The sequence below is a fragment of the Dendropsophus ebraccatus genome, chromosome 4, assembly GCF_027789765.1.
Source record: "Dendropsophus ebraccatus isolate aDenEbr1 chromosome 4, aDenEbr1.pat, whole genome shotgun sequence".
NCBI classification, from domain to species: domain Eukaryota; kingdom Metazoa; phylum Chordata; class Amphibia; order Anura; family Hylidae; genus Dendropsophus; species Dendropsophus ebraccatus.
Window position 1 is genome coordinate 34933161 of NC_091457.1, and position 16184 is coordinate 34949344.

Sequence of the window (16184 nt, forward strand, 5' to 3'; positions counted from 1 at the left end):
CACAATATGGCGGCGGGCGGGGTGCTGTGTCGTCACTTCCTCCAAACACAATATGGGGGGGGGGGCTGTGCCGTCACTTCCGCCACACACAATATGGCGGCGGGCGGGTTGCTGTGTCGTCATTTCCTGTTCCCTGGGCGCGGAACATTTGAACTTTATGCCTTCGATCGTGCTGGCGGGGAGAGTGTGAACGGCGCTCGCATGAGCGGGGATTCTAGGTGTCTAGAGATCTGATCGGCCGCAGAAGACGTGTAATACGGCACCTGCGTTATTTGGCGGAGAGAAGCCGCGTCCTGGGAGAGACGTGCTGCGGCGCGTTATGTAATCCTGCGGGCGCTGTATACAGAGGGCGGTAATACGCACCAGTCTCCCGAACCCGCAGAAGAGATTATTTCTGACATCTAAAGCCGCTGCCATGTCTGATCGGAAGAAGAGGGGTGGTAGCCGGGGCACCGTGACCTGGGGAGCGGACGGTGAGTGCCGGGACCGCGCGTAGTGCTGGAGCTGCAGGGATCTAGTGTCTGGGACTGCATGGTGCTGGATCTGCAGGGATCTAGTGTCTGGGACAGCATTGGTGCTGGATCTGCAGGGATCTAGTGTCTGGGACTGCGCATAGTGCTGGATCTGCAGGGATCTAGTGTCTGGGACTGCGCATAGTGCTGGATCTGCAGGAATCTAGTGTCTGGGACTGTGCATAGTGCTGGATCTGCAGGAATCTAGTGTCTGGGACTGTGCATGGTGCTGGATCTGCAGGGATCTAGTGTCTGGGACTGTGCATGGTGCTGGATCTGCAGGGATCTAGTGTCTGGGACTGCGCATGGTGCTGGATCTGCAGGGATCTAGTGTCTGGGACTGCATATAGTGCTGGATCTGCAGGGATCTAGTGTCTTGGACTGCGCATAGTGCTGGATCTGCAGGAATCTAGTGTCTGGGACTGCGCATGGTGCTGGATCTGCAGGGTGCTGGATCTGCAGGGATCTAGTGTCTGGGACTGTGCATGGTGCTGGATCTGCAGGGATCTAGTGTCCAAGAAGGGGCATAGCGCTGGATCTGTAGGGATCTAGTGTCTGGGAATATTAATAATAATAAATTTATTTGTATAGCGCCAACAGATTCCGCAGCGCTTTTTTTTTCTATGTATACAGTACAGAGGTACATAATACACAGTTAAATTAGAATAAAGAAAAACATCATAATAGATAAAAAACAACATAAAATACAAAGTGTAAACGAGACCTGCCCCTTGGAGCTTACAGAGTATAATTTGGGTTGACACCAGGCATAGGTGCTTCATTTGTCCATGGTCCAGCCATTGTACATAGTTAGAAATACAGGATGAGCCAGTAACAACGCCGATGTCTGATTGCAAGTAAACATATAAAGTGCAGGAACCGTCAGAGATAGAGCGAGGGAGACAACAGAAGGGGGAAACAAGTTTAGGGAATGCTATAGGCGAGCCTGAAGAGATGAGTCTTCAGAGCACGCTTGAAACTGTAAATATTGGGTATGAGTCTGATGTCTTTGGGTAGGACGTTCCAGAGAACTGGTGCAGCACGAGAGAAGTCTTGGAGGTGGGAATGAGATGTTCTGATTATGGAAGATGTAAAGGTTAGATCATTTGCAGAGCACGGGAAGGATGGTAGGTGGAGATGAGGGAGGAGATGCATGGAGGGGCAGAGTTGTGGAGAGCTTTATGGGTGAGGGTGAGGAGCTTGAAGTGGATTCTGGATTTAATAGGTAACCATTGCAGTGACTGGCACATTGGGGAGACGTTGGTATAGTGGCTGGAGAGGAAGATGAGCCTGGCTGCTGCGTTAAGGATAGACTGGAGAGGGGAGAGCTTAGAGAGAGGAAGACCGATTAGTAGGGAGTTACAATAGTCAAGACGGGAGAGGATCAGGGCGACAGTCAGAGTCTGAGCGAAGAGAACCAAGAGAGAACAGAGTCCTTAAGACCAAGAGAGCTGAGCATGGAGAGGAGAAGCTGGTGGTCCACAGTGTCAAACGCTGCTGAAAGATCCAGGAGAATCAGCAAGGAGTAGTTTCCTTGTGACTTGGCCTTCAGGAGATCGTTTGACACCTTGGTAAGAGCAGTTTCAGTGGAGTGAAGGGATCGGAGGCCAGACTGTAGGGGGTCGAGAAGAGAGTTATCGGAGAGGTAGCGGGTTAGGAGAGAGTAGACAAGACGTTCCAGGAGCTTAGAGATGAAGGGGAGATTAGAAACAGGCCGATAGTTGGCTGCACAAGATGGGTCTAGGGAATGTTTTTTCAGCAGTGGGGTTATTTACAGAGTGTTTGAATGGGAAGGGCATAGTGCTGGATCTCCAGCGATCTAGTGTCTGGGACTGTGCATAGTGCTGGATCTGCAGGGATCTATTGTCTGGGACTGCGCATAGTGCTGGATCTTTGGGGATCTAGTGTCTGGGATCACACATTGCTGGAGCAGCAGGGATATAATGCTGGATCTGCAGGGATCTAGTGTCCGGGACTGCGCATAGTGCTGGGATCTAGTGCTAGGCCCATCATACCAGGACATACTGTGCATTGTACATGTGTGCCTTAGGTCACAGTCCGTTTTCAATTTTGTGGTTTTCTCTTTGCCTAAGGTTGTGTTCCCACATATGTGTTTAAGAACTGTAGAGAGTGCAAATAAAGTATTTTTAAAGGCATTGTCCATCAACAACAGGGCATCTACCGACAAGATAACATTCACAGAATACAGGGGTCAGACAGCTGGGATCCCCTGCATTCTCAAGAGTGGGGACCTGAGTCTTTCTGTAGATTAGAGACCATTATTGTCTGAGAGGCCCATGGCGATAGCGCTGTGCTGTACATGGCTGCCATAGAGAATACGTGGCAATAGCGCTGTGCTGTACATGGCTGCCATAGAGAATACGTGGCGATAGCGCTGTGCTGTACATGGCTGTCATAAAGAATACATGGCGATAGCGCTGTGCTGTACATGGCTGCCATAGAGAATATGTGGCGATAGCGCTGTGCTGTACATGGCTGCCATAGAGAATACATGGTGATAGCAATGTGCTGTACATGGCTGTCATAGAGAATACATGGCGATAGCGCTGTGCTGTACATGGCTGTCATAGAGAATACATGGAGTGTGCATGCATGGCCGCTGTCAATGCTTGTCATCTGTCATATACAGCCAGCACTGACTCAGATTTTGCCTGCTGGGCATGCTGGGAGTTGTAGTTTTTCTATAGATTAGGGAACACTGTTGTTCTCTGCCTGGTTAGAAAGTACATTCTGATGTTTAACATTTAGTTTTTTTGACCCTGCAGATATCTCTTCACCACCTCCCAGAAGATCCCTAAGAACTTCATCATCCTTCAACAAATCCTCGGACAGCCCGGTATGTTTCAGGCATTGGCAGTGTACATCAGCATTGGTATACACCTCCTGGCTACACCAGTGGATTATTCAGGTTCCTATCTCAGATATTCATGGCTTATCCTTACGATAGGTCACACATTTGTAGTATGTTCCGTGGATATAAATAAGAGAAAAATAATATAAAGGGGAACTCTGGGCAAATGTAAAAAAAAAACAGGGACGACAGGGGTTGTTGCTTACATAATAATGAAGTGATACTTACCTGTCCCTGTGCCCCCGCAGTGCCACCAGCTTACTGTCACCTGCCGTTGCACACTTCATAATTACACTATTGCATAGTGAAATGTACGCAATGTACAATATGTTAGTTCATGGTGACGCGGGGGGGAGATCCGTTCTTCTGGCCGGGCCGGGAGTCAGCGTCGCAATGACGCTGATACCGGCTCGGCAATAGATTGCTGTGGCCTGCAGCAGGCCAGAGCAATGTATCACCGATCTCACTGATCATTGCTGTGTATATAAACAGCATTGATCTCTATGAGAGATCAGTGCTGTGTATATACAAGTCCCCCAGGGGGACTTCTAGTTAAAGTAAAAATAAAAAAGTAAAAATGTTTTTTTATTAATAAAAAATCCCCTCCCCTAATAAAAGTCCAAATCACCCCCCTTTTCCCATTTTATAAAAATAAATAAACATATTTGGTATCGTCGCGTGTGTAAACTCCCAAACTATTAATTAATCACATTCCTGATATCGCACGGTAAACTGCGTCAGCGAAAAAAAATTAAAAAGTGCAAAATTGCGCATTTTTGGTTGCATCAAATCCAGAAAAAAAGTAATAAAAAGCGATCAAAAAATCACATATGCGCAATCAAGGTACCGATAGAAAGTACATGTCATGTCGCAAACAATGACACCTCACACAGCCCCATAGACCAAAGGATAAAAGCGTTATAAGCCTGGGAATAGAGCGATTTTAAGGAACATATTTGTTAACAATGGTTTGAATTTTTTAAAAGCCATCAGATAATATAAAAGTTATACATGTTACATGTCGTTGTAATCGTAACGACTTGAGGAACATATATAACAAGTTAGTCTTACCCCAGGGGGAACAGCGTAAACACAAAACTCTGTGAAATGAAAACAAATTCCTTTTTTTTTCAATGCAAATGATTTTTTTTTCCGGTTTCGCAGCATATTTTATGGGAAAATAAAGTCTGTAATTGCAAAGTACAATTGATGTGGCAAAAAATAAGGGCTCATGTGGGTCTCTAGGTGAAAAAATGCAAGCGCTATGGCCTTTTAACATAAAGTGGAAAAAGCAAAAATGAAAATTGGCTTTGACCTTAGTGACTGTACCAGCAGGCCCAGGCTGAAGCACTGGAGGCGGGCCGACCCACCCTTAGTGGGAAGAAACGCCAGCCCCTCCATGCCGTGACTCCATTAGAATCAATGGAACCCTATCATAGAGGAGCTAGGGTTTCCTCCCATCCATTAAGGGTGTGTCGGCCGCTTCCAGTGCTTTAGCCTGGGCCTGGTGGTACAGTCACTTTAAGGGGGTTAAAGATCTTTTTTGTGGTCAATAAATGGAAACATAAAGCGAATTCTCCAGTGTGTGTGTGTACATATATATATCTATCTATCTATCTCTATCTATCTATATATATAATCTCTTTATCTAGTACCATGCTCTTTATTTCAGATGCCTGCTCCTGTAATAAAGCGATCAATCACAGCTAAAAAGATCATGCCGCGCAAAACACTGGTAAGTGTCACCTCCCTAGATTGTGTGGTGGTGCCCACAGCTTTTATTTACTTATCGTTACCCTCAATCATAAGGACATCTGACGCACAGATAGACCTGTCTGCAAAATGAAGTATACCTGTAGTGCACCAGCTACAGAGGGGAAAATAAGTATTTGATACACTGCCAATTTTGCAAGTTTTCCCACCTGAAAAAAGGGAAAAATTGGCTGCACCACTATGCCTCTGTTCACACTGCAGGTTGCACGCTGCATATGGCTTAAGTACAGACAGAAAAAACAAAGTGCAACAGCAACCTACAGGTGCAAGTGCTCTTCCCACTTACAAAGAATGTGGAGGTCTGTCATGTCAATTGTAGGCACACTTCAGCTGTGAGTGACAAAATCTATAAAAAAAAAAATTAAAATCAGAATATCCCATTGTATGAATTTTAAATAATTAGCATTTTATTGCATGAAATAAGTATTTGATCACCTACCACCCAGCAGGAATTCTGGCTCTCACAGACCTGTTAGCTTTTCTTTAAGAAGCTTCTTCTACTCTGCACTCATTACATGTACTTATTGCTCTTTTTTGAACTTATTACCTGTATAAAAAATACCTGTCCACACTCGATCACACTTAAACCTCTCCACCATGACCTAGACCAGTGTTTCTCAACTCCAGTCCTCAAGACCCATCAACAGGTCGTGTATGGCGGATATCCCATACAATAAACAGCTGTGGCAGTTACTGGCGCACTGACTATAATTATATCACCTGTGAAATCCTCAAAACATGGTGGGTCTTGAGGACTGGAGTTGAGAAACACTGGCCTAGACCAAAGAGCTGTCTGTAGACCTGCATAAGGTTGGGATAGGCTCCAGCACAATAGGTGAGCATCTTGGTGAGAAGGCAACAACTTTTAGCAAAAATTGCTAGAAAAATGGAAGAAACACAAGATGGCTGTCAATCTTCCTTGGTCTTCGGGCTGTATGCAAGATCTCGCTTCATGGGGTAAGGATGATTCTGAAAAAGGTCAGGAATCCGCCAAGAACTACACAAGAGGACCAGGTCAAAGACCTGAAGAGAGCTGAAACCACACTCTTAAAGATTACAGTTAGTAACATACTATGCCATCATGGGCTAAAATCCTGCAGGACATACAAGGTCCCCCTGCTCAAGCCAGGACATATACAGGCCCGTTTGAACTTCGCCCTTGACATAACCATCTGGATGATCCAAAGAAGGCATGGGATAAGGCCATGTGGTCAGATGACACTAAAATAGAACTGTTTGGTATCAACTCCACTCACCTTGTTTGGTGGAAGAAGGATGAGTACAGCCCCAACCGTCCGGGGTGGAAACATCAGACTTTGGGGTTGCTTTTCTGGAAAGGTTACAGGACACTTGCACTGCATTGAAGGGAGGGTGGATGGGGCCATGAATCCAGAGGCTAAAAACCTCAGAAAGAGCATTGAAGATGGGTTGTGGCTGGGTCTTCCAGCATGACAATGACACACAGCCAGGGCAACTAAGAAGTGACACCATAAGAAGCATTGCAAGGCAAATCAACTCGATAGGAATTTGTACCCTCTGCTCCAGAGTATATGCTGTTTTTTTAATTAAAGCGTTTGGAAGGCGCGTACTAGGATATTTTTGTACTGGGGGGGGGGTGTAAGGAGGGGAAGAGAGGGAAGAGGAGAGTTTTCGCGTGAAGAGGCGGGGGAGTAAACAAAACCATTCCAATGGTTATAATAGGTTCACTGACATTTAAGTGATTTGGATTAATAAGATATCTGTGTAATTTCACACAAATCATAGCAAATCGCCTGACATAACAGTTGATTTAGTGGGAAACCACTTTGTTTTACTGTGTCAGGTTAAATGTTACTTAAGGTTAGTGCATTAGGATGCAAGTTAAGTAAGGACTTTTCAAAGCTTGTATATGTGGCCCTTGGGGCCTATATGGCCAGAAACTTGTTGTATTAGTCTCTCTCCATACGAGATACTGGTCACCACTCCTCCATAGTAGGTAATTCGGTGGATAACCAATGTATTGGGACTAGTAACCAGCTGCCACCGGATGCCTAAAGAGAGTTGTCTGGTATGGTCTGCAACCAGTTGGCCATATTGGTAGGAGGGCTACTTCTGGACTTGGAGTTTCTGGATTATTATTATTTTTTTTTTATATAGATTCTGTCTTACAGGTAAAGTGCACCAACAATATTTTTTTGTAGGCGGGAAAACTTGCAAAGTTGGCAGTGTATCAAATACTTATTTCCCCCACTGTATATATGTATATACAGGCTAGTACATCATTGACCCTTCCCATAAGGAACTCCTATAAAGACTTTCTCAGAAAACATTTGAATGCCTATCCTCAGGATAAGCCATCAAGTTTGGTGGTTAGACTGCAGCTCAGCTGCCATTGAAGTGGATGTATTCCTGGACACTACCCCTTGTACAAAGCCATCTGATTCTAGCTTTTTACTATGTTAGCTGAATGGTGGTACCACTACCCCAGTACTGTTCTGATATTGATGATCTATCCTGATAAGCCACTGTCGGATGCACGGCATTACTGATCTCTCATAGGAACAACAGATATAGGGTCTGTTAAAATCCAACATCTTCAATGACAGGCTAGGAAAAGGATTGGACGACAGTCAGATGCCTTTATGCACTATATTTATTTTTCAATGTAATATAATATAATTTATTATAAGATCACTCTGCATTCTTTAACCAGAGGCTGATCTGTCAGTAGCTTTGTGTTGTATTTGTCAACTATCTAGAAATGTCTTTGTTTTCCAGGCTGCACTTGCCTCTGCTGAATCTCAACCTAAGGCTGTATCCATGGTAGAACAGCCCAGTCCTTGCCCCAGTTCAGGCCGGCCTAACACGGTCATAGCTGCATCACAGTCCACACCTATAGTAAGTATAACTATATAACACTCCTGCGCTACCACTGTCCGCTGTGTGCATACTCTTCGGCTAGGTTCATACATTGACAGACAAACTACCACTATACATCTTATGCATTCATCTCATCTGCACATATTACCCATAGGCTAATCTTGGTCAAAAACTTTGGTTAATTTAGCAAAATGTCTTTCACTTTTAGGTTGCAAGTGTTGTAGCCGCTCCAAGGAGAAGTTCAAGGGTGAGTTCAGTTCCACAACGTTATCAGAATAATAATCAGCTGGAGAGTATGCTGGGATGGCACCACAGTAAAAATCCAGCTAGAAGCATTATGAGCTAGGATATATGTAGCACTCGGACAGTTCAGCAGGTGGATCCTATTAGCTATGGAGGTGCACCCTAAAAGCGGACATATATACAGGCAGAGAAAGTACTGTGCACTCACTGTGTTAGCTGAAAAAATCAATACAATTTATTGTAGACAAAAATTCACATGAACATGTGGAGGAAGAGGTGTGCAGGCGCGTCCAGGCAAACAACCTTTTTCGCGTTTAATGACATTTCTTCTGGTCTAGGACGTCCTTACAGAGGAAGAGGTGTGCTTCAAATTGACAAATATAATACAACAACATAGTTACAAAAAGTACAACAACATAGTTACAAAAAGTTACAATTAAAAACACACGACATGTAGCAAAATCAGCAGATCAGAAAATAAGCCGAAGTTTTTTCTTTCAGTAGAGTCCTCCGAAACCGCAGGCATTAGGTTTACTGATCCATATAGTCTTTTTGCAGTAAATGCCTGTGTTGGTCTCCGCCCCCTTTCGGGTTGAACGCTCTTTCCAGACCGAGAAACTTTAACACCTTAGCATCTCCATTGTGTATTTCTCGGACGTGGGAGATAAGGCGCAGCATCCCTTTGCCCGTGCAGATCTAGTAACAATGTTCTTTATAGGGCAATCACAAGGCCGTAACGACCGATAATGGTTTCGTGTAATAGGGCCTTTACTCCTTGCCACCGTATATACTAGTAAATGCCATGTTAAGGTGATTATGTTCATTCAGATAGCAGACTAACGCTTTAAATTTTACTTCACCTCCCTCCCATAGAATAAAAATATCACCCACATATCTCCAAAAATTCTTAATATATAGGGCAAAATACTTCCATGTGGGACAGGAATAAATTGGCATAGGTGCATGATACGGGCGTGCCCATAGCGGTACCGTGCACTTCTGCCCATAGCGGTACCGTGCACTTCTGCCCATAGCGGTACCGTGCACTACTGCCCAAAGCGGTACCGTGCACTTCTGCCCATAGCGGTACCGTGCACATGCGTTACCATGTTGTTCTGCAAAGTGAAAAGTCAGGTATCTTTAACAAAATTACAGAAAGCGGGGGTTTTGTTGGTATGACGAAGAATAGATTCGCTTTATAAGGTCACTCTGCATTCTCTAACCAGAGGCAGATCTGTCAGTGCGGAGCAGGGTTCTGGTTAGTGTTCACACACGTGTAGCTTTGTGTTGTATTTGTCAACTATATAGAATTGTCTTTGTTTTCCAGGCTGCACTTGCTTCTGCTGAATCTCAACCTAAGGCTGCATCCATGGTAGAACAGCCCAGTCCTTGCGCCAGTTCAGCCCGGTCTAACACAGTCATAGCTGCATCACAGTCCACACCAATAGTAAGTATATCAGCTGTATAGTATATTAGAATAACACTGCTGCGTTACCACTGTCCGCTTTGTGCATGCTCTCAGGCAAAGTTCTTACATTGACAGCCAAACCACTACTATACATCTCATGCATTCATCTCATCTGTACATATTACCCACAGTCTGATCTTGATCAAGAACTTTGGTTAATTTAGGAAAATGTCTTTCACTTTTAGGTTGCAAGTGTTGTAGCCGCTCCAAGGAGAAGTTCAAGGGTAAGTTCAGTTCCACAATGTTATCAGAGTAATGCTATATATTAGTCATCTGCTGAGAGAAGTTGATACCCTACCATTATGTTATCCAGCCTGTAAAAATTCCCATCATATCTACTAGATTGGGAGGGATACAACCAGTGGCATTAGTGTTTTCCTGCACTCATCCTTTCATTGCTGTAAAAACTACCGCTTTCCTCTCCAACAACAAGGTCTCCTATAGGTTTACTTGTTTGAACACAGAAGAGAAGTAAATATTGCTGACCCTAAATAATTTATTTTACTGGTCCTTAGAATTACGTTTTGTAGATATTGTTTGACTCAATATGAGATGTTGTTGACTTAAAGGGGTTATTCCAAGATTTAAAGTAGCACTGTAAAACAAAGCAAGCATGAGTTGGGGCAACTACTTTCAATTATTAAGAGGTTAAACTCTCAAAACTGACTTGTTATGTGTTTATTTTATTATGACCGTTAGGGGAGTTAAAGGGGTCATCTGGTGGTAAAATGTAACTAACATGACAGCCACCAGTCAGGTGAATCATGTATCCTTAGGCTCTGTTCACACTTGGTTTAGGTTTATTGGAAATGTATTGCTGGATCTGTCACATTACAGATAGCACCAATGTCAGATGGACCCATAAGGGATAGGATAGATAAGGGAAAGTGGTCATTGATTCCTTTACTGATCACTAAACCAGAAGCTCCGCCATACAGATTCTCTTTGCATGGTCTAATTGTAGCCGCTGCTGAAGCAATGTGCATGGTAATGTGGAAGCTCTGACGCCCATTGTGGTTCATTCTGGTTTGTCATGTTTCTTAGAAGTAAAAACCTGTCATTCTGTTGCAGATTTCACCAAATGCAGGGAAAGAGAATCCAGTTCTTCACAAGTCTCATGACTCTGCTAAAGATGTAACCAACCAATCCGCAACCTCCAAAATAGATGTCCTATCTCCCATTCCCCTGAATATCCCTCAGTCACCTAACCACGAAGACCGTCAGAGAGTGATGTCTCAGAAAGTCCGGCGCTCCTATAGCAGGCTAGAGATGTCTCTGAACAGCAGCTCATTTCTGTATAGTCCCACCAAAAAGACATCAGAGTCATCTGACACGTCCACACCAAACCTGTCCAAGTCGGGGCGGAAGTCACTTTTTGGGTTTGATAAACTTCTGAGCTCAGAGGAGGAAGTGGAGAACAAGAAAGTTGGGGAGAAAATGAAACAGACATTCAATGAAAGTTCTAATGGGTCGTCAGCAAGGCTATTGGTGGAAGAGCCGGATCATAACATCCCTGGGGTGGTGCTAACCAAGCAGAAAAGAAGGAAACGGAAAGTTCCCCAAATAGAGGTAGGTATATATATTTATTTGAACGGGCATGTATGCTTCCACTCTACAACAGAATGTACCATCAGGTTTTTGTTTTTTTCTTGATCCACTGCCCGGTTCCAGCAGAGCGGTTGGGCCTAAAGCACTGTAGACGGGCCTGTTCAAAAGAAGAACCGCGGCATAGGCATCCCCACTCCATCGCCAGTATATTGATGTAAAAATCTTAAAGCGACTCTGTACCCCCCCCCCAAACAGCCTGTACTTTCAGATAGCTGCTTTTAATCCAATATCTGTCGTGGGGTCAGTTCGGCAGGGGATGCAGTTATTGTGCTAAAAAAACAATTTTTAAACTGGGCACGGGGCTGAAAGTTTAAAAGTTGTTTTTTTAGGACAATAACTGCATCACCTGCCGAACAGACCGCAGGACAGATCTTGGATTAAAAGCAAGTGGTTTGGGGGGTCAGATTGTGGGTACAGTCGCTTTTAAGTTGTGTTGCTAATGGTACATCCACTTTAATTTCTATAATAGGTGGAGGTCCCAGTGATCAGACCCCCAACCTATCAGTTACTTCTCTCCTATTCTGTAGGTAGGGGATGCATTGTAATCTAGGAGGTTATTATTTCCCCACATTAAATATATAATTTACCAATTTTTTACACTGCTGGCGCATGACATGACCAGCGACATCATTGACTCTTCCTCCCGGCTATATTTAGCTTACAGGTAAGTGCTGCCTTTGGCTTTCCAGGCATGCTGGGAGTAGTAGTTTTGCAATAGCTGGAGAGCCACAGTACAAAGCACATCTATTTTTATATACATTATATAATTGTATTGATGGTGTTTTTTACGTTCATTCACAATGGAGGCTCTGACTGCAGTAGTGCCCAGGGCAGTGATCCATTATTGGACTGAGCTGTTTGTTTCCTGGTGTGTGATCAATAAGTGGTGACCTCAGTGAATTATGCTGTGGATATACTTTGTAGTATCATTATTTGTTGCATCATTCATTATCATTGTCATCTAGGTAATAGAACAGAATGTGATTTCTATAATCTGTTTTCTCATAATCCAGAAAGTCTGGTAATCTGGCACACACTTTTAGAACACAGCCATAAGGTTAAAGTTCATAGAACATGGATCAGTAATACTTGGGAAATCTATTTAAAGGGGTACTCCTGGCAAATGTAAAAAAATCATGGAGGGCATGGAGTCGTGGGAACATAACAATCAAGGGATACTTACCTGCCCGTTGCCCCACAGCACCACTGCCCATGGTCACCCGCCGGTCTCCTGGATCTTCCAGTGCTGTGACGTCACAATTCTGCTCAGGAAGGCCTCCTTTGCCTGTTAGTGACTGAGGCAGGACACCCCTGCAGTCACTGACTGGCTAAACGGGTAGTTCCTACTGGGTCATGAGAACACAAAGTCGGGAGACTGGAGGCTGATAGTGAGTGGTGGCACTGCAAAGGGATGCTATGCTTTGCTATGTTCCCACCACCCCCTGCCCTTGGTGATTTAAAAAAAAAAACATTTTCTTTACATTTGCCAGGAGCGTACCTTTAATTTAAAGGTTACCAGTCACAATTTTCTCCCCTCATTGGCATGGAATTGCAGCTGACGCTGGGCTCAGTTCTATATAAGGCTTATGCATGAATCTCTGTGCATGGGACATATTCATGGCAGCCCACACTTCTGATGTCAGCTGCAACTGCATCCCGGTCTAGGTGTCCTTTCAATCTCTTAGGCTGGGTCCACATTGTTTTTGAAGTCCGCATCTGTTTTTCCATTGACTTTCTTTATAAACAAAAAAAGTGTTTTGACTGATTATATATAATGGAAGTCAATCAAAAAATGGATCAAATCGGGTGCACACGAATGCATCTTTTACCATCTGCTTTTTGCAAAAGTGGATGAAAAAAATGTTTGCAAAAACGTAGTGTGAACCTAGCCTTACAGTTTAAAATGCGTCTGTTTTTAGTTTGCACAAACAACCTCCCCCCTCTTGTCTTACCTTTACATAAATTGCTTGTGGCTTTATTACATCTCTGATGTGGCCCAGAGACGTGGTCTGAAGAGTCACCTCTCCCCGGTGATGTCACACCCGCCCCTTGTCTGATTTAACATACAGGGCTCATCTGCCACTGATGACCTGTTTTGAAGCACAGAGCTGTCTAGACATTTAGTGCAACCTTGTGTGAATTTGTACAAATTTATCAGTCTGTAACTTTTTGTAAATTGTGTACACACTACGCAAGAACTTAATAAGGCAGGGGACATAAAGACTGCTAATGATAAATGGTCTTATTACAGACACACAGCTATCTGACAGATTTTTGATGCTAAAGCCAGGAATGGATTTGAAAAGAGGAGAAATCTCAGTCTTGCCTTTATGAAATGTTCTCTGTTTAAAGTCTGTTTCTGGCTTTGGCTTCAAAAATCTGTCAGCTATGTGTGGGTAAAAGGACTTAACTGCATTTTCTGATCTTTAGAAATAAATGATGTAAACAGTTAGGTGCGAGGAAGGGGGAAGCATAAGAACAAAAAAGGGGGGGGGGGGGGGGAACATGGCTACAAAGGCCCAGGAAAAATCCAACTATTTGTGAAATCAAATGTACAATTGATTTTGTAACATGGTATAAAAGGGGAAATTGTCATTGTAATTTTATCCATTCTAATATCATTTGACGCAAAAAGCAGTCAAAGGAACTATTTTTTTCTATTTCTACAATTTATATATATATATATATATATATATATATATATATATATATATATATATATATAATTTTTTTTTAACATGGCAGCTATCATAAAGTTATGTATTGCAAAACTCTGTTTTATAAAGTGTACAATATTTCTAAATGCAGTGGCCTGGAAATTAAACTGCAAATATTATTCCTGTACCTCCACCTTTATTCTTTTTTTTTTTTTTTAATAATCTCTTTATTTGCATTTTGAGACAAAACAGGAATACAAATAACAATTACATAGAAACATTGCCAGTGGTACAACAACGATCGATCATACGTATACACCAACATTTCAAGATTGCCAGTGTCAGAGTAGACCCTCTCGAGCTCAACAGGGGGCGAGTGATAGTACACTTTTCTACTTATTATTTTCTGTTTTCTATTCTATTTCCCCCAAGAGACAGGTAGTGATATGGACCTTACAGTTATGGAAGTTTCAGCGGGCCTAGGGTGCCTGCTATATCAGCTTTACAATACCACTCAGTAAAGCGGAACGGCTTCATTATATCTGCTATAGAGCGTTGGTCATAGTGCGTTGTAATAAAGACTCTTCATTTCTGGAAAAACTGTTTGGTTGATTTGTTTTTGTGCCGTTCCGTGTCGACCCTGTCTACATTCAGAAAGATTTTCAGCTGGTCTATAACCATGGGGATGTCCGGGGGAGAGGAGGACAGCCAACTGAACAGTAAACAGCGCAGAGCTACTACCAGCACCACATGTACTAACTGGGGGGTATAACTAACGGTGTCTGTGTCATCTGGGGGGCGGGGTTGGTGGAACAGGAGGACCTGCGGGGTCAGTGGGAGTCGTATCTTCCAGTGAGTGTGGATATAGTCTGTCACCTGTTGCCAGAACTGGGACGTGAATGGGCAGCTCCACACCCCATGCCACAAGTTAGTCAATGGTAGCTGGCACTTGGGGCATGCGGTGATCCTGTCTGGGAAAGAGGAAGATGGCAGGATGTTGAATCCATCCACCTTATTCTTTGTGTTTAGCATGGGAAATCGGGTAAGAAGGGAGGATTTTTTTTTTTTTTTTTTAAATTTGGTGAACTTTTGAGCCGGGTGCAGCAGACATGCTCCTAAACCGTTTTTTTTTCCTTTACTGATCTGATTGCTACATCCACAATTCACATTATTTTTTCCCCCTATGTTCACAGGTATCCACTCTGGATGAATGGGCGGCAGCCATGAATGCAGAATTTGATGAAGCAGAGAAATTTGACCTGCTAGTGGAGTGATGCAGTCACACTGGACGCTGCTTGTATATAGACTTACAGAACCTTATAGACATCATGTTAAATATAGTTATGTTTTGTCTTTTTGTATATGTGTTCTTGTTTTTAATCTTATGGTGGCCGGTTCTTTTACTGAAGACAGAATACGTAGTGACAGTTATTCCATGTACCAAAAGCAGATATGTCTTTATGCCGTCAAACAGTTTATTGGTGACCTATTCTGAAGATCAGTCATCAATATGAGAGCAGCGGGGTGGCGACACCAGATGCTGCCACTACCAGATGTATTACTGTGTGGTCGGTAAGAGGTAAGGAGTCATCAGTGCGCACATGAGTACCACAGCCTCTACCTCATCGGCTGGGATATTGTGAGGTGACACCCCACTGTTCCGGAGGATAGATCATCAATAAATCATAAGTCCAGAAAATCCCTTTAACTGCAGTGGCAGGAAACATTCCCACACCTGACGATTTACATTCCCGTAGATCCCTGGTTGGCACGAGTACTCTGCTCTTTCCGTCTGATCTATAGGAATTAATAGAGCTGCGGGTGATGTGCCGACCCAGTTGTATTCATAACAGAGCCGACTGGTCCAATACGGAGATGGAAGGGGGGGGGGGGGGGGGTGTACTTCAACTTTTTCCCGGAATACCTTTTTAAGGTTTTAGAGACCAGCTAATGATTGTAGTCACATAGGCAGAGGAGCTCAGCTGAGGCCTTCACCCCTTTGGCCGTGATCAGCTTTGCTCCGCTCTCTATGGAGATGCAAGCCTCCATATGCCACTACCACCATCTTTTAGCTGGACAGCCATTCACAGCTGAAGTGGCAGAGTTTAGCTGAGATTTTCTACCCCTTAGTTTTAGCAATGGGTGGGGATCTAATCCGCAGCAATCAGGTCTTTTATGTCAGAAGTTTTTAA

General features: G+C 43.6%; 1 protein-coding gene across 1 annotated transcript; it reads left to right on the forward strand.

The window, feature by feature from the left end:
* The first annotated feature begins 107 nt into the window (after positions 1-107).
* CDCA5 (cell division cycle associated 5) lies at positions 108-15872 on the forward strand. The gene is made up of 9 exons (XM_069968286.1): positions 108-473; positions 3299-3369; positions 5057-5119; positions 7915-8034; positions 8225-8263; positions 9587-9706; positions 9913-9951; positions 10799-11296; positions 15186-15872. The coding sequence occupies exons 1-9, from the start codon at positions 416-418 to the stop codon at positions 15264-15266; spliced, it is 1089 nt and encodes a 362-aa protein (XP_069824387.1). The 5' UTR covers positions 108-415; the 3' UTR covers positions 15267-15872.
* The last annotated feature ends 312 nt before the right edge of the window (positions 15873-16184 follow it).